Below are 26,907 nucleotides of genomic sequence, written 5' to 3'. Positions count from 1 at the left end.
TGTACCCAAGTTTCATCGATCTTTTACGCCGGATATTTGCTTTACGCCTTGATTACACGTGTCTTTGGGCACAAATGTATGTGAAATTCTACCCCTTATTTTTTACATAATACAGACTTTTGCCTAATGTTACAAAATGTAGAAGAAAAGTACAACAATGTTGCTGCACTAGCAAGTATAAACATTTTTGTTTAAAGTTTCATTTTATAAGGGTATCAAGAGATGTGGTGAAAAGGTGGGTAAATGAAGTTGAGGTACAGATCAGCCATAATCTATTTCAATGGCGGAACAGACTTGAAGGGCTGAATGGCGTACCCCTGTTCCGACGCCTATATAATGCTGTCACTACAATTCAATAAGTAATTAATTGTGCAATGTTCTGAAACCCTTTGATGTAAAAGATGTCATGTAAATACAAGTATTGTTTAATACATAAACATAGAAATCTGGTATACTGCAATAAGTACATAACAGATTGTGCACTAAAGACTTCTTTCAAAGCAGGTTGGTTTTCTCTAACTTACAGGTAAAGCCAAAACGATGTTTAAATTATAAGCGCAGTTGTGAGGCTCTGGGAGCATTAAATGGCAGCAACTATGTATTTTAAAATTATTAAAAGCTTCAAGCTTCTCTCCTAAATCTCCAGTTTTTAGCTTGAATTTTACGTGAACTTCAAGTTATTTCCCCCAGTAACAATGTAAATCACTATTCCATCAGGCCACTGATAAACTCTTACATTCACTGTCCTAATTTATAGTATATACAACAGTGATAGGCAGTCATAATATATCTGCCACTTGACAAGCAAAAAACAAAGTTAACACCTTTATATGTAGCTGTCATAGTACTTCTGCTTGGCATAAAGTCCTACTAGCAAGTTGAATAAATTGACAAATTGGAATCTACTTGTAACCACTCTTCAGTGTTTAAGTGCTTACGAAAATGCACCCTTCAGCAGAAATATTTTTATGGGAAAAAAATCATAAATATTGTAAAGACCAAAAGTAAAGGACCCTTTAGAACCATTATATTTAAAGGGCCTGTTAAACCTGAGAAATACCAAGCTGTCAAAAACAGCATTGGTAAAAGAGGTTAAATGTTATGCTCTGGAATTTAACAGCAGTGGCTAGTTCTAAAAGACACAAACACTTGCAATGAATCTGACAGTTTCTGGGCAGAGGTTTGTTGGGAGGTACCAAACACTGGCCTGGACAGACCAGCTGAATGTAGAGGAACTGCTGTACCTTTTCTGCATTAAAGCACCAGTTCAATTAATAATTTTGAAATTGCACAACATATAAAACCAATAAGACTGCATTATTTTCCCTTCGTTTCCTAATAATCATAAAAGTGTACAACAGGAATAATCTGTGGCTCAAATATTTCTCAACATCATGATTATGCAGATAGGACACTGAATAATAAATTTATTTTGTCTCACATACGTAGAATGCAGCAGTTACTGCACGTGCAGTCAGCTTGTTGCCTACAGCTATTTACAGCAGCAACACTTGCAATCATAGTCACTGGTAACCATCTTGAACGTCCACTTTGCAGAGGTAAAAATCAAATTCACAAGGCTCTTACACTGAAACATGTCATTTCCGAAGAGATTCACTGAGCTACGATGCAGCTTTAGCTCCATGACAACATAATAAATTACGCTAGGGGCATTGATGTGATTGTGGAGACATCTTCCTGGTAATTTATCACCTTTCAACCTCATCATTGTGTTCCTTCCCTGGACTCTCTCACACTTACAGAATGAATGGCCATTTGGGCAAAGTACTCAAAGATTCATGGAGCCATACCCACTCCAAGTCACCACACCTTCAGGAAAAGAGCGAAAAGAAAGAAAACTGGAAAAATGCACAGCACCACAAGTGAGTGATGAGGCATGTTTCCAGACCATGATCATGACACTGCTAAGGAGAGGGACTGAGTGGAAATAAGGCATTTCTCCACAGAGACAGAACAAATTTTAGTCATCCCTGGGTCATTCATATGCACATTCCAGTTGTCAGTTAAAACCTGCATAAGCAGAGGATGAAGAACAGACAGTGAAAATTAACTTACAAGAGATACCTTGCATCCTCATTATAAAAGAAACACACACACAAACAGAATAATTAGTGGGGAACTGTAAACTGTGGAATATAAATGCATTCCACTGTGAGAACAAGGATGACTTTTGAGTTAGAATGTTAAGTGAATTAAATCATCTTCACTTATGAAATGTGCTCCATATTTCAGTTTCCCATTAAGCAACTCATATTAATATATTTTGAATCCACATAAGTCCTTTAGTTATCACCACATTATCAGAAATGTTCTAATACATACAAATTATTCCCAAGTTCCTACTTTGGTCCTTATGTAGTTAGTAAGGGTCCAATTAAGTGTAATAGGGTTAGGGGATGCTTTGAGTTTGGGGCTTGGGGTTGAGGCACGCCACATAAGGAATTTTACTCCGCATCTAGATGTGCTACACCTGACCTTAGGAGTGTGTGATGTTGACAGTGGGTGCCTGAAATGGGAACATGCCATTTCCCAGAACTAAACTCTCTCACCGTGATGAGAAACAAAAAAAAAGGCATTATGGATTCTGCTTCCAATATTGTTTTTAGTAGGAAATTTCCACATCCTAATGCCCTCTGAATAAAATAATCTACCTAATCTCTCCTTATGCTTTTTTGGTGATTATAAATTTGTGTCCTTTTGTTGTCGACTTACCAAATCAATGGAAAGTTTTTTCCTATTTAACTTATCAAAACCCTCATAATTTTGAACCCCTCTATCACACCTCTTAACCTTCACTGTTCTAGTTAAAAGAGTACCAGTTTCTTTACTCTTTTGTAAAATAAGCTTCGTCCCTGGTTTCAAAGTTAACCAGGTCCCCGATTTTTGTATCCATTGCAAATTTTGATATACTTTATACCCGAATCCAGAACATTTACATACATTAAGAACAATGGTCTTAACAATGTCCCCGGGTGAGGGGAGGAAACACTGCTGTTTATATCTGAAAAACATCCATTAACCACTGCTCTCTTTCAGCCAACTTCCTATCCATGCAACATTCCCTTTAAAACCATGTGCCTTAATTTTATCAACAAAGTATCCCATGCAACACCTCATCAATGATTTATATTTAGTTTGTAATAAGACATAGTATTCCAATATTACAGTCCCTTTCTGTAATTGTTTAGCTTTTTATAAAGAATTCATTAACATAATTCTAATAGAAACAATAAATGCAAGCACATGGAATCCAAGTGCATTCTAGCTGTGCTTGCAGAAGTGATTACATAATCCAATTTATCATAATCAATAAAACAAATACCCTTAAAATACTCTGCAGACACTGCACTTTGCCACTTTCATAAATGCAGCAGCTAAGTTTCAATCAGATAAAGCAATGATGATACTAGAGATTCCTAACTGTTCTCGTTACTGTAATCATTGAGATGCAATCTTCTATTCACCCTTCATTAACCCTTAAAGTGCATTTGTTGTGGAAACTACACAGAGTTCTTTTTTATGCAGCAGAGTTACGGAATAAGCTGGCTTTAGCATTTTTTTTTAATTCGTTCACGGGATGTGGGCGTCGCTGGCAAGGCCGGCATTTATTGCCCATCCCTAATTGCCCTCGAGAAGGTGGTGGTGAGCCGCCTTCTTGAACCGCTGCAGTCCGTGTGGTGACGGTTTTCCCACAGTGCTGTTAGGAAGGGAGTTCCAGGATTTTGACCCAGCGACAATGAAGGAACGGCGATATATTTCCAAGTCGGGATGGTGTGACTTGGAGGGGAACGTGCAGGTGGTGTCGTTCCCATGCGCCTGCTGCCCTTGTCCTTCTAGGTGGTAGAGGTCGCGGGTTTGGGAGGTGCTGTCGAAGAAGCCTTGGCGAGTTGCTGCAGTGCATCCTGTGGATGGTGCACACTGCAGCCACAGTGCGCCGGTGGTGAAGGGAGTGAATGTTTAGGGTGGTGGATGGGGTGCCAATCAAGCGGGCTGCTTTATCTTGGATGGTGTCGAGCTTCTTGAGTGTTGTTGGAGCTGCACTCATCCAGGCAAGTGGAGAGTATTCCATCACACTCCTGACTTGTGCCTTGTAGATGGTGGAAAGGCTTTGGGGAGTCAGGAGGTGAGTCACTCGCCGCAGAATACCCAGCCTCTGACCTGCTCTCGTAGCCACAGTATTTATATGGCTGGTCCAGTTAAGTTTCTGGTCAATGGTGACCCCCAGGATGTTGATGGTGGGGGATTCGGCAATGGTAATGCCGTTGAATGTCAAGGGGAGGTGGTTAGACTCTCTCTTGTTGGAGATGGTCATTGCCTGGCACTTATCTGGCGCGAATGTTACTTGCCATTTATCAGCCCAAGCCTGGATGTTGTCCAGGTCTTGCTGCATGCAGGCTCGGACTGCTTCATTATCTGAGGGGTTGCGAATGGAACTGAACACTGTGCAGTCATCAGCGAACATCCCCATTTCTGACCTTATGATGGAGGGAAGGTCATTGATGAAGCAGCTGAAGATGGTTGGGCCGAGGACACTGCCCTGAGGAACTCCTGCAGCAATGCCTTGGGGCTGAGATGATTGGCCTCCAACAACCACTACCATCTTCTTTTGTGCTAGGTATGACTCCAGCCACTGGAGAGTTTTCCCCCTGATTCCCATTGACTTCAATTTTACTAGGGCTCCTTGGTGCCACACTCGGTCAAATGCTGCCTTGATGTCAAGGGCAGTCACTCTCACCTCACCTCTGGAATTCAGCTCTTTTGTCCATGTTTGGACCAAGGCTGTAATGAGGTCTGGAGCTGAGTGGTCCTGGCGGAACCCAAACTGAGCATCGGTGAGCAGGTTATCGGTGAGTAAGTGCCGCTTGATAGCACTGTCGACGACACCTTCCATCACTTTGCTGATGATTGAGAGTAGACTGATGGGGCGGTAATTGGCCGGATTGGATTTGTCCTGCTTTTTGTGGACAGGACATACCTGGGCAATTTTCCACATTGTCGGGTGGATACCAGTGTTGTAGCTGTACTGGAACAGCTTGGCTAGAGGCGCAGCTAGTTCTGGAGCACAAGTCTTCAGCACTACAGCTGGGATGTTGTCAGGGCCCATAGCCTTTGCTGTATCCAGTGCCCTCAGCCGTTTCTTGATATCACGTGGAGTGAATCGGATTGGCCGAAGACTGGCTTCCGTGATGGTGGGGATATCGGGAGGAGGCTGAGATGGATTATCCACTCGGCACTTCTGGCTGAAGATGGTTGCAAACACTTCAGCCTTGTCTTTTGCACTCACGTGCTGGACTCCGCCATCATTGAGAATGGGGATGTTTGCAGAGCCTCCTCCTCCCGTTAGTTGTTTAATTGTCCACCACCATTCACGACTGGATGTGGCAGGACTGCAGAGCTTTGATCTGATCCGTTGGTTGTGGAATCGCTTAGCTCTGTCTATAGCATGTTGCTTCCGCTGTTTAGCATGCATGTAGTCCTGAGTTGTAGCTTCACCAGGTTGGCACCTCATTTTTAGGTACGCCTTTTTAGGTATGCTCATAGAACCACTTAAACTAAAAGTGAAAAATATAAAAATCTAATCAGTTAACAAATATCAAGCCACTTTCACAGCAATATAGACAGACAAGTAGGATTAGATACAACACTGTCTTCTGGGTTTGGATGAAGGGAGAATAGTTCATAGCCTGAAGAAACTTAAAAGTAATTATACTGAAGAGAGACAAGAAAATAATAAAATAAAAAGTGAGGGCAAAGAAAAATCTTTAGTCTAAATATGATTAGCAAAGAACATGCATGGTACCATAGTGCAAAAGTACACCAATATACTGGCATGAAATAGTAAAATGTGGGTTTGCATCCATAAGTCCCCGGCCTCAGCTATGCTTTTGAGTATCATCAAAGGAGGAAAACTGAAGAGTGAATCACTCTGGAGTACTCTTGTACACACCATTAATAATATCTGTAAGAATACTTTTCTCTAAACCATTCTGGTCATCAATATGGTTGCATTTTTGTGCAGGGATCTAAAAAGACTCATTGAGTAGTCATAATTGCTTAACTCATAGTAACCTACAATATTCCAGAAGGCTTGGCTGGAATTTACTTTACTTGGTATATATATCTATTTTAATAATCAAAATACTCATATCATTTAAAGCTCATTATCCAATTACACTGTTTAAACTAGCATCTAAACTAACCAATTAGCTAAGAAAAAAATACTTCTTCACACTTAATTTTTGATTCCACTATTATATGACATTATAAATATAAATTATTTTACCACTCTAAATTTTCTAAATATTTGTAAGTAACACCTTTAATCCCAAACTTCACCAATCCAGGAATAATCTTCCACATTTGTAAAATATGAAACTTTAGGATTCAGTCAGTCACTCTCTATGAAACATACCTATAATGTAATTTAGGGTTATATTATGAATAATTTAGCATTTCATGCAAATAAAAAGTGAGGGCAAAGAAAAATCTTCAGTCTAAATATGATTAGTGCAAAAGAACACCAATATACTGGCATGAAATAGTAAAATGTGGATTTGCATCCATAATTTCCAAAGTTGCTCTTTCATGACCAAATCAGAAGAAATAGTATAAAAGTCCCTTTTATTCATCAGCTTAATTATCTACCACTATTATCACCACAATAACAACAGATCTGAAACTACCAATATCTCACCTTAGTGTTATATAGCTCAAACGCAGCTCTATCTAGACACTACCTTAATTTGGATGAGCAAAATCTGTAAGTCAGATGTTGGTTCCTTTTCACAGATCAGATAGTAGCAATATTAACAGTTCACAGGGTATCTCCATACTTTACTGAAATCCTAATGGCAACACTCATTCTCCATTAAAGACTTGAAATGAGTTTTTATACATATACAGTAAACAGTTTAAAACTTACTCACATCTTTTCTGCTGAAAACCCTGGGGAAAGAGGCGACTGTGAGTAGGAAGTGAAGGAATTTAGGAGGGGAGACCAACATAGTTGAAGAAATAAGTTTCAAAAGTGCTTTTGACAGAAGGCAGTGTGGTAGCAAGACCAAGTAGTTTTGGAAGTGTTTCAATGGCAGAGGTATAGCAGAAAATGTGTTATTAATTATGTAATTGAGTCAGCATTTAAATCTGACTCAGGCACCTTTCATATTGCCAGAAACCATCAAATTTTCACTAATTTGTGTTCCCATCAAAGACAAATGACAGACATAAATAGCAGCCAGGTGGACTCTCAACAAGTTTAGAGAGAGCATCTGGTCCAATAACATTCGCAGATACAACAATATTACTGAAATATCACATTCTAACAGGCTGTAGTTATAGTGTTGACACCAATAGACAAATCTTTTCCATTTCTAGCATTACTGAAATCAAGCCTTCTGGCTAGCCTTCTCATGATACTTTTGAAATGTAGTCACTGTTGTAATGTATGGAAATGCAGCAGCCAATTTGTGTGTAGCAAGGTCCCACAAACAGCAATGAGATAAATGACCACATCATCTGTTTTTGGTAGCATTGATTGAGGGATCATTTCTGGCCAGGACACCAGCAGAACTCTTCTGCTCTTCTTTAAATGATGCCATGGATTTTTTACTTCCACTCAAAAGGGCAGATCGAGCCTCGTTTAATGTCTCATCCAAAAGATCTCAACTCTGACAGCGCAGCATTCCCTCAGTGCTGAAGAGTCAATCTCCGAAGTGAGGCTTGAACCCCTGACATTCTTACTCAGAGGTGAGAGTGCGACCACTGAGCTAAGGTTCAATTCAATTTCATAACTTGCCATGATGAGATATAGGGTCTGATATTAGGAGGGAGGCGGGTTGGCAGCAGGGGGGGGTCGACTGGGCACGTGTGTAACGCGCCCAGTGAATTTGGGGCGTTCCGCACACAATCGCAGATTAATTGAAGGTACTTACCTTGGCTTCCGGGTTTCGCGCTGGAAAGCTGCGCAGCGGGCGGACTGCGCAGCCTCTTCATAGGCTGTCAGCTGGAGGAGCCCTATTTAAAGGGGCAGTCCTCCTCTGACTGATGCTGCAGAAAATAGGAAAAATTACAGCATGGAGCAGCCCAGGGGAAAGCCTGCTCCCAGGTTTAATGATGCCTCACTCTAGGTCTTACTGGATGGGGCGAGGAGGAGGGGAAGGACAGAGATCTTCTCCCCGGCGGACGGGAGGAAGTGGCCTGCCTCTGCCACCATGGAGGCCTGGCTCGAGGTGGCAGAGGAGGTCACCTGCACCACCAACATATCGTGCACCTGCATAGAGTGCAGGAAGTGCTTCAATGACCTAAGTAGGTCAGCCGAAGTGAGTACACTTACTCATTCCCCTACACTCCGTCTGCCACATCACCGCCCCCACCCCACATCTCCTTCTGCACTGCCAACATAACTCTATCACGTCACTCCTCACACCCACTCAAACCTCATCCTCATCTTACCTGCACTTACTCACCTCCCCAGTACTCATCCCACCACTTCCACTCAACCCAATCCTCATGGTTCTATCCCATACTCACCCTCTCATGCATCTCTTTCACAGTCAGCCTCACTCAACCTGCCACTACCTGTGCTGCAGCCACAGGGCATGCATCACATGTGCAGTAGGAAGCGTAAGGCAAACATGTCATGAGCATGAAGGGGATGCACAAGGGTGTTTGAGGGTTTCTCATGGTTTTTACTTATATTTGATTTCTGATCAACTCACATTACATATTATATTGTCACCACTACTGCCACATCTTTGCGAATCTTGTCTGGTTTGTGCAATAATGCCCTTTCCTGAGGATCACAATGAAGACCCACAACTGATGCCACCTATTGTGTCACTGCAGAGTGGGTGTAGGCGTATTTGCAGGGCTCTTTTGTGCAGATGACTGAGAGACGTCGGCGATGTCCCCGGTGGCACCCTGGAAGGATGTGGAGGAGAAGTTGTTGAGGGCAGTGGTGACTTTGACAGCGACAGGTAAGAAGATGGTGCTCGAGCCAGCCGGGAGCAGCTCGGCATGGAGGAGGCTGCAGATGTCCATGACTACATGTCGAGTTACTCTGAGCCTCCGTATGTACTGCTGCTCAGAGAGGTCCAGGAAGCTGAGCCTCGGTCTGTAGACCCTGTGGCGAGGGTAGTGCCTTCTGCGACGTATCTCTCTCTGCCGTTGCCCTCCCTCCTGCTGTGCAGGTGGATATGTCACAGCACTGTGTTGTGAAGCTCCACGTGTCAGAGGTGGACGACGTGGCCCGCGAGGCTGGTGATGCTGTTCGTCCTCCGAGGAGGTCATAACTGCAGCTATGGCGGCCCCCATCCAGAAGATGTACGTTTGAGGGGGTCCGCAAGGTAGGTAAATGTGTCTGCACACCAGGGTAAGTGTGCAAGTTGGTGAATTTTATTGTTAGGAGGAGGGTGGTGGAGGCCAAACTTTGTCCAAAGTGACAGAGTGGCCTCCTGCAATGAGTGAGGGTCTCCCCACCACACTTGTCAAATGGACCTTTGCAGCTGCCACAGGCTGGTGGCTGCAACACGTCCATTTCAACTGGGAGTGTTTCCCCCAGTACGGGAAACAGTCTCAGTTGATATGAAAATCCCACCCCTCCTAAAATATCATGTCAATCAGGTCTGCAAATGACCTGAAGTACCTACTCAATTGATTTAAGTGGGATCCCGCGGCTTTAATTGCCAGTGGGAGCCCCGCATGCGGGGGCTGCGCGCGCATCTAAGCGCGTCACTGGGGAACCCGGAAGTGGGCGGGTTGGAGCCGGGCTCCAGACCCACCCCAGGAATCCCCGATTTTCGGAGCCCCCCGCCACGAACCCGCCAGCTCGAAGGTCCTAAAATCGAGCCCATAGAATCTCAACCTCTGGGTTGCTGGTACTATATCCACTGGGCTACAGAATTCTAAACCATGATCAAAGACCTTGAATAGTGTCTTCTGGGTGAGTTGGACAACCATGCTGAAATACATTAAGACTCAGGTAGCAGATGTGCTAAATATTTTTAAAATGTACATTTTCAAAGTCTGCTTCACATGTGGAAGTCAGCACTGTACAATGTATAGCAGATATTTGCACCTGGCTGAACTGTTTCATTTCATAAATTGGCACAGCAAATTACTGAAATACACCTAGCAGAATAAATTTTATTGTTTTAGGGATAGGCTTTTTAAATTAAACCAAATAATTTAGAAACAAAAATTATTCTGACATTTTAATTGCAAGTTGAAGATGCAAATATATAAATTGCCCTTTAATACACATGATCAAAGGAACACAGAATAAGCTTGTAACTTCAAAATGCAGGTATTACAATTTATTGGTCCGAGTCAGAAATCCCATGGACCCGTTAACTGAAGAACGAGCTAACCTTCTTATACTTCCGTCTTTCTGACAGATGTGTAATGATACTGCTAAGAAGATCACTAACCCCCAAATACGTCTTGTAGTATGTGTCAAACATCTGCTCTGCTTCCAGAGGCAACACATGCTGTTACGTTATTAACTTCAAAGACAAAAGGCCTCAAATTGAACTCTACAAAGTAAGGGTTATTTGCAACTCTGTGCATTAGGCTCGGACTGAAGGTTTTCAAAAACTTTTTTTAAATAACCATTATTCAGCAAGGGAGTTTGTAGTAATATACCAATCTGATCGTCTGAAAAACGTATCCTCAAAATTTAACACTTCAGACTTAGGACTCAACTTTTAAATGGATAGGTGCAATATTACTCCTCTTAGTATTTTCCTAAAGAATGCTAGAAGTTTTCATGAGGAACTGTATACATTATCATCTTGCCTGCTTGCACTACCCTTTTTTAAAAAAAATCTATTCCTTAAAGTTGCAATATAAATTTTCTAAATTCTACTCACCAAGCTCAAATCCAACCAGATGATGATTCAGATTTATTAAGGACCATTATTTTATTTAGTGATTTAATAAAATGGACATAGCCTTTTCATAAAGCATATAATCAAACTGAATTACAGAAATTCAAACAGCAAAACTAAGTTACAGCTTTTCACCCTATGAAACTTAACAGAAAAATAACTTACAGAACTTTAAATGGGTTTTGTGCAGACCCCAAATAAGAAGTACATAAACATAACATTTTGAAGATGAGAAGACAATAAGCACACAAGTTGGCTGATATCATCAAAGTGGTTGTAAGTATTCTGTCCATGGTTCCAATTTCAGCATCACAGCATTCCCACAGCCTTGCTTTAATGTTTAAAGAAGTAACTTGCAATGTCTTAACTGGCATTGTTTGCAGTAGAATGACCAAGACTGCAATTCTACAAATCTACTGATGAAAATTTACAATGAAAAGAAAAACTGATTTATGTGAAATAGGTCAGCACTCTTGCAACAATGCAGAACCAACACTTACAATGTGGTTGGACTGATCAAACTGCAGTTGAGCATTGCCACCAACCCACAGCCTGACCTAATTTCCCAGGCCATGGATGGTACACCATAGGCTCATTACTGCATCTCGATATTCTAGTTGATCTAGGGGACGGCAAGACTGGATGAGTTAGGAATACACTAGACTCTTAAAATAATTAGATACTCCTTTCAAGAATTAATCACTGCATCTTACATCAGCCGTACAAGATTTTTATTTATTGAGAAAGCAGAAAGGGTTAACATACATAGGCAATTAAAATAAATTTTTACATTTCAAACAGACTAAACGTCAACCCTAAAGTACTGCAGTGAGTGCTTTTTGCTTTTAATAATTTAGTAATAAATTTTACTTTGGCACACCGACATGTAACTTCCAGAAAGACAAAGCTAAATGTATTAGTAAAAGCACAGCAAAGCCAAACAAAGAATCATTGAGTAAAGTGCTCACCTTTGAGGATGACCTGTTGAACTAATGCCTCAGTTATACCACTTGGCTCCATGCTTGCTGATATTGTCAATGGTTCCCGCTCCTCAGGCTCCATTCTTTTCCCTTTCAAAATTGCTGTCATAACCCCTATGACTATTCAGCTCTTGCCAACTACCATCCCACCTCCAAGCTATTTTTCTTCTCCAAGGTCCTTGAACATTTTGTTATCTTCCCAACTCTGTGCCCATCTCTCTAGTAACTCCCTTTTCAAATCCCCAGTTCAGTCTTATTTTTCTCACAGCACTGTAATGGCTCTCCTTTGATACCTAGCTCCTTGGGATGGCCCTCTCACAGTTCCATTCCTACCTTCTGAACATGGCAAGAGCAACTCCAGCAATAAATTCTACTCATGCTCTCACACCATTATTTCCAAGGTCTCCCAAAGATCTATCCTCGGCCCCCTCGTCTTCCTTGTCTACATATTGCCCTTCGGCAACATCATCTACAAAGAGAGTCACATTCCAAATGTATGTCAATGACACTCAGCTTTACCTCCCACCGCCCTCTCGACCCCTCCACTGCCTGTGTCAAGACTGCTTGACTGACAACCAGTCCTGGATGAGTCATAACTTCCTCCAGCTCAAATTGGGAAGACTCCATTCCTACCTCCTACTGAAACCCTCATACATGCCGTTATCAGCTCCAGACTCAACCATTCCAAAGCGTTCCTCACTACCTTTCCTCTCTCCAACCTCCATAAAACTCTGCTGCACATATCCTGTCCTGCACTAAATCTCTCTCACCCCCATCATTCCCTGTCCACACTATCCTACATTGCCTCCCTCTTCCTCAACTCCTTAAATTTAAAATCCTCATTTTTAAATCACTCCGTGGCTTCACCTCACGTCCTGAATTCCACCACCGTCGCTGCCCAAACACACTATTTTTCTGATTTCAGCCCCATGTGCATTCTCCCCTCCCCCACCATCAGTGGCAGGACCTTCAGCCATCTGGGTCTTACTCTCTGAAATTTTCTGACTAAATTTCTCCACCTTTATCCTCTTATAAAAACAAACTATTACAAACTTTATTTTCAAATGAAACATGAACCAATTTTACCTCCAGTGATGCTGGTAAAATAATGAAGCCAGATAGTTTTAAATGTGGCTGAAAAAATTATTATAGATATGCCGCTTTTTTGGACACATTATTTTGCTTCCGCGTTCCTTCAGCAAATGCATGTGCAGCTGTTAAGGCACAGTGAACAACCACAGCAAGGAAAGCTGGCCTGCTATGGCTAAACCAGACTGGTCAGGGAAGCAGTTGTCATTCTTTTCCCATCCCAAGTACTCCATGCATCTTAGTCCCCTCCTCCCTCCCCAGTGGTCTTCAATTCCCCTGCTTCTGAGATCACCTTTCTTCCCCCACGGGCTTTTCCCCTGCCAATCACCAACACGTGCATCAATAATATACTGCTGCTCCTGCAGAGAGGCACAATTCAAGAGAGGGCTTTTGTTGGGGGGGGGGGGGGGGTTTGCTGGGAAAAGAGAGAAGAGAAGAGCCTCCCTCTGCTCAGCAATCTTTATCTTTAGTAGGGAAATTTTAAGCAAAGCAATACTTTAATTTGGCAAATTGTTAACAGCAGAAACATATTACTGACAAATCCTGCATAAGGCATACTGCTTCTGCTTGTGAAGACGACTCGGGCAGGTTCCATTATATTTCTGAGTGAAGCATTAAAGCAGTACCTTTTACACCTTAAGTTCCTGCTAATATGAAAATGGTATGCCTGAATCAATTTTCTGTAATATTCTCATTTCCAAACTTTCTTGTAAATTTAACAAATTTTAAAAAGAGACCATGAACTAGCTTGCATTCTTGCAATTATCGTCTCGAAGTGTTGGTAAACATTTTGTTAGTGTGTGAAACACAACAAATGAAATACTGTATTGATTAAGCCCAAGATCACCTTTAACAAAATGGTGCATCTGAAAAGATTATGCTCGCAAAAGTCCACAATTATCCTGTAGAGGACAAAGTACAATTGAACACATTCAATACGATATTCTGATAACACACATCCTGCAGTCCTTTAACAACCCTCATAATCCCTTCTGCTACATGTCATAACCTTCTTGAACATGTCGCCTAAGGAAGCTTTATAACCCGCACATACATTAAGGCCTTCAGGAGTACAATCAATAAAATCCTTGCAGACACAAATCATCAGTAACAATGACAAGCTCAAATGATTCTTGAACATAAACAAAAAGTGCCTATTCAAGACACTAAATGCCACTTTGGCCCATCTATCAAATTACATTTCAGTGCTCCACAAAAACTAAATAAATACTTTTGACTCAAATATTCAAATTATAAACAATTGAAAACACATATTGCCGGCATAGTACTGCTGAATACTTACAAATTACAATTTGCTATAAAAGAAAATATCAATTTAGGTCTTAATTCACTCAAATTGAAGTGGTAAATTTTGATGAAATATGATAGTGGATTATTCATAAGATAATCTGCATTTAAAAGGTTACTATACAAAAACTCTGAACCTGGACAAAAAAGGGCATTTGGATTGTGACGTATAGAAAGAAGATTTTACTGGGCAACATACATAATTTAGTTCCACATACATATAAGTGAGGGTAGGACTAACAAGCGACTGTTCAAATTAAATGCATCTGCAGTTTCTGCATGTTATGATTCCCCAATAAGAAAAATCTCCAGAGTCACATTACAAGTCTAAGAGCAGTGACCTATTTAATGTCATTGAAGATGCAGCAATATGAAAAGAATTTCTTTTAGCTCACCAACTAATGATGGTAGTGCTCCCAACTGACTAAACTGATGAACGACTCCCAACAGTTCACCGCTATATGCGTCAACTGATGCAGACAGCAGTCCCTTCGCAATTAAATAAAAGCTGCCAACTTTCAGTATGCACTGCTCTCACATGACCTCTAGCTTTGAAAATATACCGTTACTGTTTTGTTTTATTTTATCTTCATGCAAATGAGATGTGTGGGTTTTGGAATTTTGATTAAAACAGACACTTCTAAAAGTAGCTTCACATTAAAAAAAAGATGAGTTTTTAAGAAATCTATACGGCAAAGTACTATTTGGAATGAAACTGCCCTATCACTCAGTGGTAGTGGAAAATAATAATTAACAAAGCTGTCATGCAGCTTTAGTTAAACTAATAATGTGCAATAGTGCTTCACAGTCTGACAAGCACAAAGACTAGAAAATGCGTTAACTGAACAGCTATATTTTAGATTTTTTTTTGCTCAATGCTCAGTTGTGTATATTAGTAGATAATTGTAGAATTGTCTGAATGTCAGATTCAACAAGTTCCTCATCAAAATTCAGCTGCATTGGGAGAGGGGTTAAAAAACAGTAATATTCTAACTCTCCCTAGTGGGGAGCCAGCAGTCTACAATACTACTGGAATTGATTGTTTTCTCTCAAATGTCAGCATGGAACATGTGGGCAGAAAACATCCAATTAAAAAAACTGCAGCAAAATATCATTTTTCACTCTCACTTCAAGAAGCCTGGAATTCAGTTTGTGTAATAGCTTGCTGGCATGTATCCACTGTAGAAACATCTCAGCCAAGATGATAAGGAGGCGAGGTCTTGCTTTGCATGCACAGCTCGCCAGAAGCAGCTGATAGGAATTGGACTTCCCCAGCAGCCTGGAGAGCTTGCATACAGCAATCTCAGTAACAGGAAATTTCATAAGTGCGTGGCTGCCTCTAGCGAATGCATCGTTGGTCACAGCTGGCTAAATGTCTCACTGTTATAAAGAGAAAGGTGACGACCAAATACTATGGAGGAGAGAGAACTTTAAGCAATAGCTTAATGCGCAGCTTGGAAAGTAAACTAACACTTCATATTCTACAGTGCTGGATCATTACAGAAAATCTACTCCACATACACATGGATATTCACAACAGAAGCAGCATACAGACACTGCTCTTTCATTTCTAATTTACCTTAAGGTAAGCAACCATTTATACTATAATTGCAGAACTTTCTCCTCATCTGCTGCAATAAATATTTAAATTAATTCCTGATATATCTAATTTAAAAATGTAGCTTGTGAACATGTATATCACAGACTATAAATACAATATACTTAACAGATTATCTTGAATGGAAATTTAAGTTCTACTTGCACTTTGTAACTGCAATCATTTCCAAAGTCTACTATACTTTTACATTAAATATAATTGGATTCATTTTGAGGAATTTACTAACCAGACTCTTGTACAAACATCTAAATCAAATGAGCTTTTTCAACTGCATCCCCCAATGCAGTAGTTTTTCTATCATCAAATAATTTATAAGTGTCTGCTTGACAGTAGTGTAATTTAGAGAACAGGCAAGTATAAAAACCTTCTATGATACACTGTCCAGTGAGGTCTAATTGTCAACGATGACAAGTAAAAACTACAAGACAATGATCTGAAATAATTAGAACACTTCAGGATACTCATAGTACAGCTTGCGTTTTATTGTGTGCGTGTTATCCTGGAAATCCCCTTTAAAGATACAGCAAAGCACCATACCTCTATGCTGATGGGATAAATCATTCACACTGTTTTTAAATCCTTCAAGAAAATGTTCCTCAGCTTAGTAACTTTACAAAAATAAATTATTTTCTATACTAGAAGCAACAATTTAGAAACAATGCCTCCGATATCAATTTTAAGCTTGCTACAGTGACTTACAAAGGGTTAGGCTCAGGGGAACAGTAGCCCATTTTACCATTTGATTTCATATCACTGGTTTGCAGCATGGGGAGAATTACTTCATTTTAACCCCTTCACTTCCTCCTTAAAGCGGGAACTTTTCCACCAACTTGAATGTTACATAAGATCTGCTCGATCAAGTTTGTTGGTGGGTTTTTAAGGACACTATTTCTGTTTCCCCTCGTCTTTAATGTTAAATTATGATAATAGAACACCCTGTGCATTCCAAAGCCATACACTAAGCCAGAATTATTAGCAATCTAATAAAGATGATCTAACTTTCTCAAATGGCAGCTAGGTGTACTGGTCATTTATAGGTATTTTCGTTACATGTTTGTTTAATTTAATTGATTTAGTCTGGGAAATAAATAAAAAGATTACACAGCCAAAGTTAGTCTCTATGAAAAAACATATAGTTTACATAAATAACACTGAAGGTTTAAAACTAGCACATAGCAACAAAATCAGTTGGATTTAACAAAAGATGGTTAAAAGCACATTTTTTGATATTTGAAATTAACTATCTAACCGATAAATAACTGTTATGATTAAGTAAACGATCAGATGATTCAGTTATCATTTTCTTACCTCAGTAATTTGAGGAAAAACGTAGCATTTTATCAATGGTCAAGAGCACAATCGAAAATTAAAGGCATACTATCTCAGTATTAATGTTTAGCTATCTGAAAGTTTTAAGAACTAAAACCTTAAGGTACTTCATCATAATATTATTAATCAGAATTCCATCAATATCCTCACTTAAATTTTTACAAACCTGTTTGAGTCACTAAGCATAAACATCAAAATAACAGGGAATCATTTATTTTCCAAAATTTCTGAATATTATCAAGTACTGAATATAATTTACATTTCATATATATTTCTGGGATTAATCTTTGTGCAAGTGATATTCTTTACTGGAAACTGTAAATTAGCTTTTAAAGGACGTGTTTTTATTAGTTAAAGTATAAAATACTTGAAGGATTCTACTGATCCATGAGTAAAATTTATTACAGTTTCAAATAAAGTAATTTATGCATTATGCAACCTTTTTCAATCTGGAACTGATATGCATATAGAATTCATTGTAGATGGAATCTAAATAAAAATCAAGTCAGTCCAATATGCCCCTGGTCAGTTTGTCATTGCTAAATTTACATAAGATTTACTGAAACAAAAGAAGACTTTAAATAGATAGAAAATCTATTCTCAGCATATATAAAGTAGATTCATCTCAGAGAAATGAAGAGTTTCTTATTTACACTGAATAAGAGTTATCATGACCAAGGTCTAAAATATGCCAGAAATCTGATCTGTAATTCAACGATGACATCACCAGTACGATGCATAATCCTGCTTCGAATAGATGTCACCAACTTTCTGCTTTTCTTAAAAAATGTTGTCACCTTACCAAACTCATTTGTAGTTAATTTCATTGTTTCCAAATTGTATATCCTGGCTCCATTTTTGTTTGTTTTTAGAGGGAAACTTCCTATTATCCATGCTACTAAATACAATCCAATATATATGAGAAATAATGAACTTCATAGTACATCAAATATTTGTTTTAAAAGCTAAACGATTATGTCTTTCAATAAATATGTTCATTAAGCTTGTACTGTAAATCAAAACCAATTTCAAATTCAGAGATCAGAAAGATTAACAATAATATTTTTTATCTTTCACTATGAAGTTCAATATTCTTTATGAATCATTTTATATTCATCAGCAAGTAACATGTACCATGTTCTATGCCATTTTATCTGCTACGAAAATAATAGCAGGGACTAGAAGAGGCAATTTTGAATTACAGACCCTAAAAAGTCTAAGAGGATTATGTATTTTATGCCCAAGTCTGCTTACACAGTACATAATCCTTCAAATAGTTATGCTACAGGTCCATTACATATATATTTGTAGAGCATCCATTTCTAGATTATTTTAAATATTTTATATAATTGTTATGGCATATGGAAAATAGTTCAAGATATTCAAATTGTACTTTCCAAAACACCCAGAGAGATTGCCTTTGGATCAGGTGAGAGGTATCACTGTCCCGGAACTACGGTGAAACATTATGAAGTATGGGTTACATAAAGATGGTGTATAATCTTTCGTAAGCAATTGCACAAAATGACCAGTACTTTCCACTTTCAAGGCATATATTGCATGTGACATGGAGACTATAACATTTCTCATAGCTATCAAACAGAATTTAAAAGGAAAAATGAACAAAATTAATGCCAGCAAAGTGGAGTTTCCAAATTTCCCCGTCTCACTTTTGTTATCTCTTAAATTAGCACTTTTTAATAATTTGCTACTAGGCAGGCACCCAATTGGTGTAAAATGTACCCTGAAAATAATGAATTGAACATATACCCTTTCTGTAGGAAGTAAAACAGTTGTATGTATGTGAAGAATACAATGTCCGTTGCTATGATACACAATGTTAAGTAAGATAAAATGGGAAACATTTAATTCTGGAAATTGTAACCTCTTATTATTCTACAGTAGGATTTTTATTTCATATTATTTGAATAATGAATCAGTTGTTTAGCAATATCTGACGGATAGTTTTGTTTTTAAACTGTAGCAATAAAAATATTCATCCGTAACAGGTTCGTTTAAAGGAACCAATAACTCTTTTTGCTGAACCGCCTGGACTGCAAATCAGAAGTTTCAACTTTTTCTCTTAAATCTATTTTATACTTTTAATCATACTGCAGTTTTGGAATTAAAAAATTTGAAGAAATGGAATTTGAATACTATAACTAATTCTGCAGTAAAACAATGGTATTTGTCTAAACACCTAGATCAGCCTAAAGTTTGTGTCAAGGTGTCAAGATGTCATGATTGAAATGAATATTTTGAAAATCTCATCATTTTAACAATGGGATACTTTTCTGTGTGTCCGATACCATTGGGTGCGAGGCGAGCATTGCGAGCATCGGTATTAGGCCTGACCAATTTTCATGGCCAGGCCTCATTACAATGATTTTGGCAAGCTGTCAGTGCTGTACAAGCATTGATGTGCCACTCACCAATTTGGGGGGGGGGGGGGGGGGGGGGCCAAGGAATCCGGAGTCTATCCGTGGAGCCAAGCCGGAAGTGGGATCTTAAAGGGAGGCACTGAGGTAACCGCAGAGCGTGGAAAGATTTCTCTGGGGCATATCTCCTGGTTCCACAAAATCAGAGCCATAACGTTTTCCACTGTGTTTTTGGAGTAGCCTGCAGCAGTCCTTTAAGGACCGCTGGTTAGGCCACTCTATGTCCGCAAATCACAATCCGCCCATTGGTACCTGGAAATTGCATCAGGATCCTATGCCATTCAGAGGATCCTGATCTGCATATCTTTGAGGTGCCCCCGCCCCCACCCCCGAAAGAGAAGAACATTCTGGCACCCATTTCTAGGACTGGATGGAAATGGTGCCAGGAGGATCAGCAGCAAGAGTACAGCACTGCGATTTTCTCGGCAATACCACCCCGTTCCCGCCTGAAAATAGGAACAAAAATCGGCCCTTATATAATAGATTCCTAGGTGTGTGTTAAATATTTTCACTAACTAATGGTTCAGCAAATTGAATTCAAAGAGTAACTGAGTCGTACAGGGCTGAAGCTATTTTTACTCCCTTGTCTTATTAACATGCTGCCGGTCCACTTCCTGCCACCCGCCAGCATACAGGAAGGTGTGGGAATGGTGGTTCCAGGATGATAACATGGGAGGGAAGGGGGAAGAAGTCCAGGGCAGGAGAGGTCTAAATTTTCCATGTGGGGCCTGGAGGAGCACTCCCTCTCCTCCTGGCCCCACAAAGAAAAGTAAAAAAACTTACTGTTTTTGACCACTTGTGGGCTGATCCTCTTCTATCCCAGGCTGGCCTGGCAGGAAAGCTCCAGTGACCTCTATGCTCAGACCCGAGTTAAAATTGCAGTCAGGTCCCAATAATGTCATTGGGACTCAACGTGCATTTGTAAAGAAGGACCCACTAACTCTGGGCAGGTGTCCTTGCCACCTGCTCAGGAGAGCAGGTTAAAATTATGAACAGCAAGATCCTGACAGCTTCGGGTCGATTAATGAACTTGGGGCATTTTAACTGCCTACCCACATAGTTTTTGCCAGGCAGGTAGGGTTAAAATCACCCCTATGTAAAGACAGACATAAATATTAAGAACAGAATAACTAGACCGTCACATCAAAGAACAGTAAATAAGTCTGAGGCTCAAGTACAACACACACAGAACTATGGTGCTTGTGAAACTTTACTCATTGTCCCCACTGAGTTTATTGGGGGGGAAAAACCTCTTTTAGCCAAACATACTTTTCATTACACATATGGTACCTTTCTGTTGTGATGCAGTGATAATATTTTTAGTGAATACTAATCTTAGTAAACAAACATTCTCAGTAGTCAAGATTGAGAGATTTATTCAAACTCAGCCTAATAAAGCTATACATATAAAGTGCGTACTTTTTATCAGACGCGCACATCATTGCTGTCAAACTGGTATACTTGATTTCCGAAGCAGCTAAAGGGGTTTTGCCTGCTGGTTCACTGAATGAATTCATCAGTACCTGCTTGTACTTAGCTTGTGCACTCACCCAATCAAAGATCATATATTTCTTGGAATGATTCTATCTCTTCATTTCCAGCATTGGTTTTCACTGCAGATATATACTAATAAGTACATGTAGCTCTAAAAAGTTTCATTGCAACAAATCACAATCAGGAACAATTGTGTTGTAGCATTCTGAAATATTTTTTCAAGAATTAAATGGTCAAATAGTTTTCAGTTTATCTCTGTTCTTGAGACAAGCCAGTCTCGCTCCAAAGCAATAGTGATCCTTTTTTGGTCCAGCAAAACTATCAGATCTACAAAACAGTTTTATTCTAGCCTTATCATAATGTTTTAAGCTATAATGCATTCACAGATGAAGAAAATTCTCCTGATGAAATCGGTTACCAGGCCCATGGGGTGGGTGGGGGGGGAATGAATGAATTTTTTAAAAAAATGACATCCCTTAAAATTAATTTTCAGAAACTTGCAGATATTTTGTCTGAAGGCTGGAGGAATTCACTTGAGATGAATGTAGGTTTTTGTTTATGTGTGCAACATTAGTACTTTAAAACTGGTGTGACTAGAAACAGTTTCCTGTCATCAGTCATATTTTCAAATTACAAAATCTTGCTGTTATGCAGTTACGGAAAGCATCTCATGGTGTCACTCTAACAGTAATTTTGGATCAAGGATTTTTATACTCGTAATTCTTGACACATTGCAAATTGTGCTTAAAAAATTATCTCCGTTGTTTTCAAATGCAGGAAAAACATGGTGAGTAAGGAATCAAGCAAATGCCAACTCACAAGCACTGAGAATGAAGTTGAGCAAGCAGCTTCACGAACACTGGAGATGAAATATGCACTGGATCCAAATAGGCAGATTAGAAAAAGAAATAAAGCCCTACAGGTGAGATTTAAAGATATCCGCGAGGCTCAGAATGAACAGGAGAAGAGACTTTCTGCAGCACAGCAATTGGACAAAAAAACAATGAAAGCTATTTCTTATAAGGCAGCTTATCGCAAATACATGACAGTGCCTGCACGAAGGTCAATTCCAAATGTAACCAGAAGCACGGGCGTCCAGACATCACCTGATCTCAAAAAGCGCTATCAGACATTCCCTTTGGAAAGGAAGAAAGCGAATGTCATTAAAATTGCTCCCACTGTTGACACATTCAGGAAGCAAAACAATAGTTTGGCAGTTGATATTAAAGATAATAACCTCAATACAGACTCAGGAGCACGTACTATTAGCAGTGCAAAGGGGAGCAATAGAAAGAACCCAGATATCAGCTCACATACTAATAACTTCAGCAAACTGAATGAACAAGCTGGCTGTGACAGTTTTGATGATCCTAGCAGCAAAGACCCAGAAATACACAGTTGCACTGATGACCCCCCTTACGTTTTAAATTTGACAGATTCTAACCCAACTGAACAAAATTACCAGCTGTGCAATAAGGCAAAGTATGATAAGGCACCATCAGGAAATCAGAACTTTAATCAATCAGCACAGAGCGAGCTGCAGCTAACGGAGTTCACCTCCTTCCATTTAACGGAAACCAACTGTGAACTTTCACAGCCTGATCCCTCTAATTCCTTTACACAGGACTACCCACAAAACGTGACAGCACGGGAAGTGCATGAAAGAACTTTTCAGCCAGCCAGCCTGCATTCTCAGTCAGTGAATGGTCAAGCCTGTTCAGTACAGTCCCCACAAAGTGAAGAGCCCTCTGGATCCATTATGTCAAACATTGCAACTAGAGATGAAAATCAGCCTAATCAGACAGCAGTATCCGTAATGGAGTCAAATCAGCAAATCGTGCCTCTTACAGAAGTGGTGGATCTGAAAGCACAGATGCAAATAATGGAAAACCTGATCAGTTCCAGTCAGGAAACCATTAAGGTGTTGCTTGGTGTTATTCAAGAATTAGAAAAAGGCGAAGCCCTCAGAGAAGGGTAAGACCACACAAAACTGTTTTATCAAAAGGTATATATACATACTAGTTTAGAAATGAATGTCCAAATAACAGACGTCAGGAATAGACCTGTTATAGTGACCTAGAAAACTGAGATAAAGACCAATGTCAAGTACACACTGTATAAAATGGATTGATTCATATGCAATATATTGATCAGTAAAATTCATAGAATCATAGAATACTTACAACACAGAAGGAGGCCATTTGGCCCATCGAGCCTGTGCCGGCTCTTTGTAAAAGCAATCCAGTTAGTCCCATTTCCCCGCTCTTTCCCCGTAGCCCTGCAAATTTTTTCCCTTCAAGTATTTATCCAATTCCTTTTTGAAAGCCAAGATTGAATCTGCTTCCACCACCCTTTCAGGCAGCACATTCCAGAACAAAACTATTTGCTGCGTAAAAAAGACTTTCCTCATGTCACCTTTGTTTCTTTTGCCAATCACGTTAAATCTGTGTCCTCTAGTTCTTGACCCTTCTGCCAATGGGAACAGCTTATCTTCATTTACTTTATTTAAACCTTTCATGATTTTGAACACTTCTATCAAATCTCCTTTTAACATTCTCTGCACTAAGGAGAACAACCCCAGATTCTCCAGTCAATGCAGGTAACTGAAGTCCCTCATCCCTGGAACCATTCTAGTAAATCTTTTCTTCACCCTCTCTAAGACCTCCACATCTTTCCTAAAGTGCAGTGCCCAGAATTGGGCACAATACTCCAGTTGTGGCAGAACCAGTGTTTTATAAAGGTTCAATATAACTTCCTTTTTGTACTCTATGCCAAGGATCCCAAATGCTTTTTTAACCGCTTTCTCAACCTGTCCTGCCACTTTCAAAGATTTGAGCACATATACCCTTGGGTCTCTCTGTTCCTGCACCCCATTTAGAATTGTACCATTTATTTTATATAGTCTCCTCTGATTCTTCCTGCCAAAATCTATCACTTCGCACTTCTCTGCGTTAAATTTCATCTGCCATGTGACTGCCCATTCCACCAGCCTGTCTATGTCCTCTTGAAGTTTATTACTATCCTCCTCACTGTTAACTACTTTGGGAATGATGGTGGAGTCCCCAAAATTTCTAAAGCTTAAGCTTTGCTAGCACCAACAGGACTAATGAATAACTTAAACTGCAGTTATCTTCCTCAGATCAATATCCGCAAAGTGCAATGCACAGCCAGTGAACTGAAGTTATACCGCCAACTGCATCTCATTGTAGGTTACACTGAGGTCACTAACAAAAGAAACTCTCTTTACACATGCTTTAATGCATGCAGAGAATTCTGCACATGTGGCATCTAATATTAAATGGGAAAGTGTCCGCTTTCTCGTAACATTAAGAGGGAGACGTGTGTTTGAACATTCCTAGAAAGTCCTGTACCACTTGGGCACTTTTTAAATGCGGCTATGCTTCAAGTTAGTGAGAACTGTATGTGATATGAGATTATCTCCTGGAGGGTTATTACATCTCACAGCTGGAGAGTCAGATCAGGACCTGACCAAAGTGAACTAAGCATGTTAGTTATGTTCCACCACACCGTTTTCTTAAATTAAGGAAAAACTGTAATAACTTGTTTGTAAAAATAATTACCTTCTTTTTTATAAAAGCACAACATTTTTATTCTGCATAATTAGTGCCGTCACCATTAGTAATCAACTGGAGTCTGGTTCTCTCTCCCATCAAGAGCAATACAAGTCATTAAAACCCAAAAACTACAAAGTTTGCATTCTGCAGTTCTGGTGTGCCACACACAGCCACTTTCCCTGTTGGATGCAAGTAGCACTTCAACGTCTCTCTTTTCCAACAAGCAGCATCAACATAGAGGAGACTTAGGGTGTGCTCTGTCATAAGTACATGGCTGAATAAAGTTCCATCAGGAGAAGTTACTGGCTAACTCTTTTTTAAACATTATAATTTGCAAATACTTGTTGAGCGTTTTACTTTAAAGTTTTTATTTATTCCTTACAAAATTCTTTTGCTAATTAAACTGAAGTTCTCAGATTATGAAATCTTATTTTATTTTTGATTTTAAAAAGTACATATTTGTTAGCAGCTGTTCCACCAGATATGTGACCCAAATACATGAAAAATAAAATCCAAAAATTAGAAGACCTAAACCCAAGTGGAAAATTAAATACAACTAAGTCCATTAAAACTCAGAATAGTTAGAAAAAAATTAAGACATTGGCGAGGTTGTTTTAACATAAAAGTTAACATCTGTGCCAGCATATTTTTTTAAAAATCAGATCAGAAAATATGCTTTGTCCTAAGAATAGTATGGAATTTTAATAGACAAAAAAGTGGAGATTTTTTTAGAAAAGGTAAAACTGACATACATTGGGAAAACCTGAAATCATCTCTCAGAAACTCATCCAATTTATCGCTTATTAATATCCTCCATTACTTTTATATAAACCTATTATTCAACAGAATCAGATAGTAGAAAAGAAATTACTGCTGCCGATATTAGTGGACAAACATTTAATGTGATCATCTAACATCCTTCCGTCGAGTATTTCAATCCATTTATATATTAATTTCTAACCTTTTGTGTATTCTATTCATGACATCATGATTGATTATTCAACAAAAAGCAGTAATTATCTTGATCTGGGCAGTAACCTTTACAATGTATTTTTTCCAAACAATCAACTTTTTCCAGCTTAAAGCTTTTAAGTCACAAATATATAATTCAAGAAAATATTTGGAATGAAGCTTTCAAACTGTTCAAATAAGCAAATGAAAATAATGTTTTTGCATTGTAAGAATGCCACAGATTTTATAGAAAACGTTTAATTTATTGTTAAGGATTAGACCTATGCCTCAACTATGTGAGCATCATCCAACTAATAAAAACAATGATGGTTTCAAGTATACTTACCTCTGGCGTAAACTGATTTTCTAATCAGGTGATGTATTACATTCATTGAAATCCTCGATTCCACAGTGCATACTTGCTCCCTTTAAGAGTTTAGGCTGTCATTAAATCATTGTCATCCTTTATATGTGGTCTTTGTTTTAAATTGCACCATTGGAGATAATAGTTCTTAAAGAACATTAAATTACAGCAAACTAATTTTTTTGTTTTTTTTAATTCATTCTCGGGATATGGGTGTCGTGGCAAGGCTGACATTTATTGCCGATGACTGGTTGCCCTGAGACGGTGGCGGTGGGCCTTCTTCTTGAATCACTGCAGTCAATGTGGTGAAGGTGTTCCCCTAATGCTGTAGCAATTTGATACAACTGAGTGGTTTGCTAGGCCATTTCAGCAGGCAGTTAAGAGTCAACCACACTGGTGTGGAACTGGAGTCACATATAGGCCAGACCGAGTAAGGACGGCAGTTTTCCTTCCCTAAATGACATTAGTGAACCTGTTGGGTTTTACGACAATCTGACAGCTTCATGGTCACTTTTACTGATACCAGCATTCAAACTGAATTCAAATTCTGAAACTGTCATGGTGGGATTTAAACCTTCACAAATTCAATATGGTTAAATGATAAGACTGAACTTGAACAAAGGGACTCTTCAAGATAAGTTCAAAATATAACTATTAACATGTATTAGGTTTGTATGCTGTGCACTAACATTACTTTGGAGATAAAAAAGACTGCTGCACCTTATGCAACCTTGCATGATAAATGCAATTTGGCCGTCTTTAACTCAGATCATGTCCTCTTTTTGACAGGGGAGGAAAGAGAAAAAGTTAAATTAGATCGACAAATATATGTATGCCCATGGTGTAAAAATAAG

The 26,907-nt window shown here is 39.3% G+C and overlaps 2 protein-coding genes across 4 annotated transcripts in view; one reads left to right on the top strand and one right to left on the bottom strand.

Annotated features, from left to right (window-relative positions):
• dock1 (dedicator of cytokinesis 1) overlaps positions 1–26,907 on the bottom strand; it is a 472,808-nt gene that overhangs the window by 206,194 nt on the left and 239,707 nt on the right. The window lies entirely within an intron of this gene.
• The window catches only part of LOC137340085 (inhibitory synaptic factor 2A), a 42,018-nt gene continuing 30,786 nt past the window's right edge, over positions 15,676–26,907 (top strand). Inside the window, exons 1-2 of the mRNA XM_068002364.1 lie at positions 15,676–15,869; positions 21,941–23,137. Of these exons, the coding sequence (XP_067858465.1) occupies positions 21,948–23,137 (1,190 nt within the window). The 5' untranslated portion in view covers positions 15,676–15,869; positions 21,941–21,947. The remainder of the gene's footprint in view (positions 15,870–21,940; positions 23,138–26,907) is intronic.

This window comes from Heptranchias perlo, chromosome 21 (assembly GCF_035084215.1).
Source record: "Heptranchias perlo isolate sHepPer1 chromosome 21, sHepPer1.hap1, whole genome shotgun sequence".
In the NCBI taxonomy this organism is placed as follows: domain Eukaryota; kingdom Metazoa; phylum Chordata; class Chondrichthyes; order Hexanchiformes; family Hexanchidae; genus Heptranchias; species Heptranchias perlo.
This window is presented reverse-complemented; position numbering and strand designations above follow the sequence as displayed.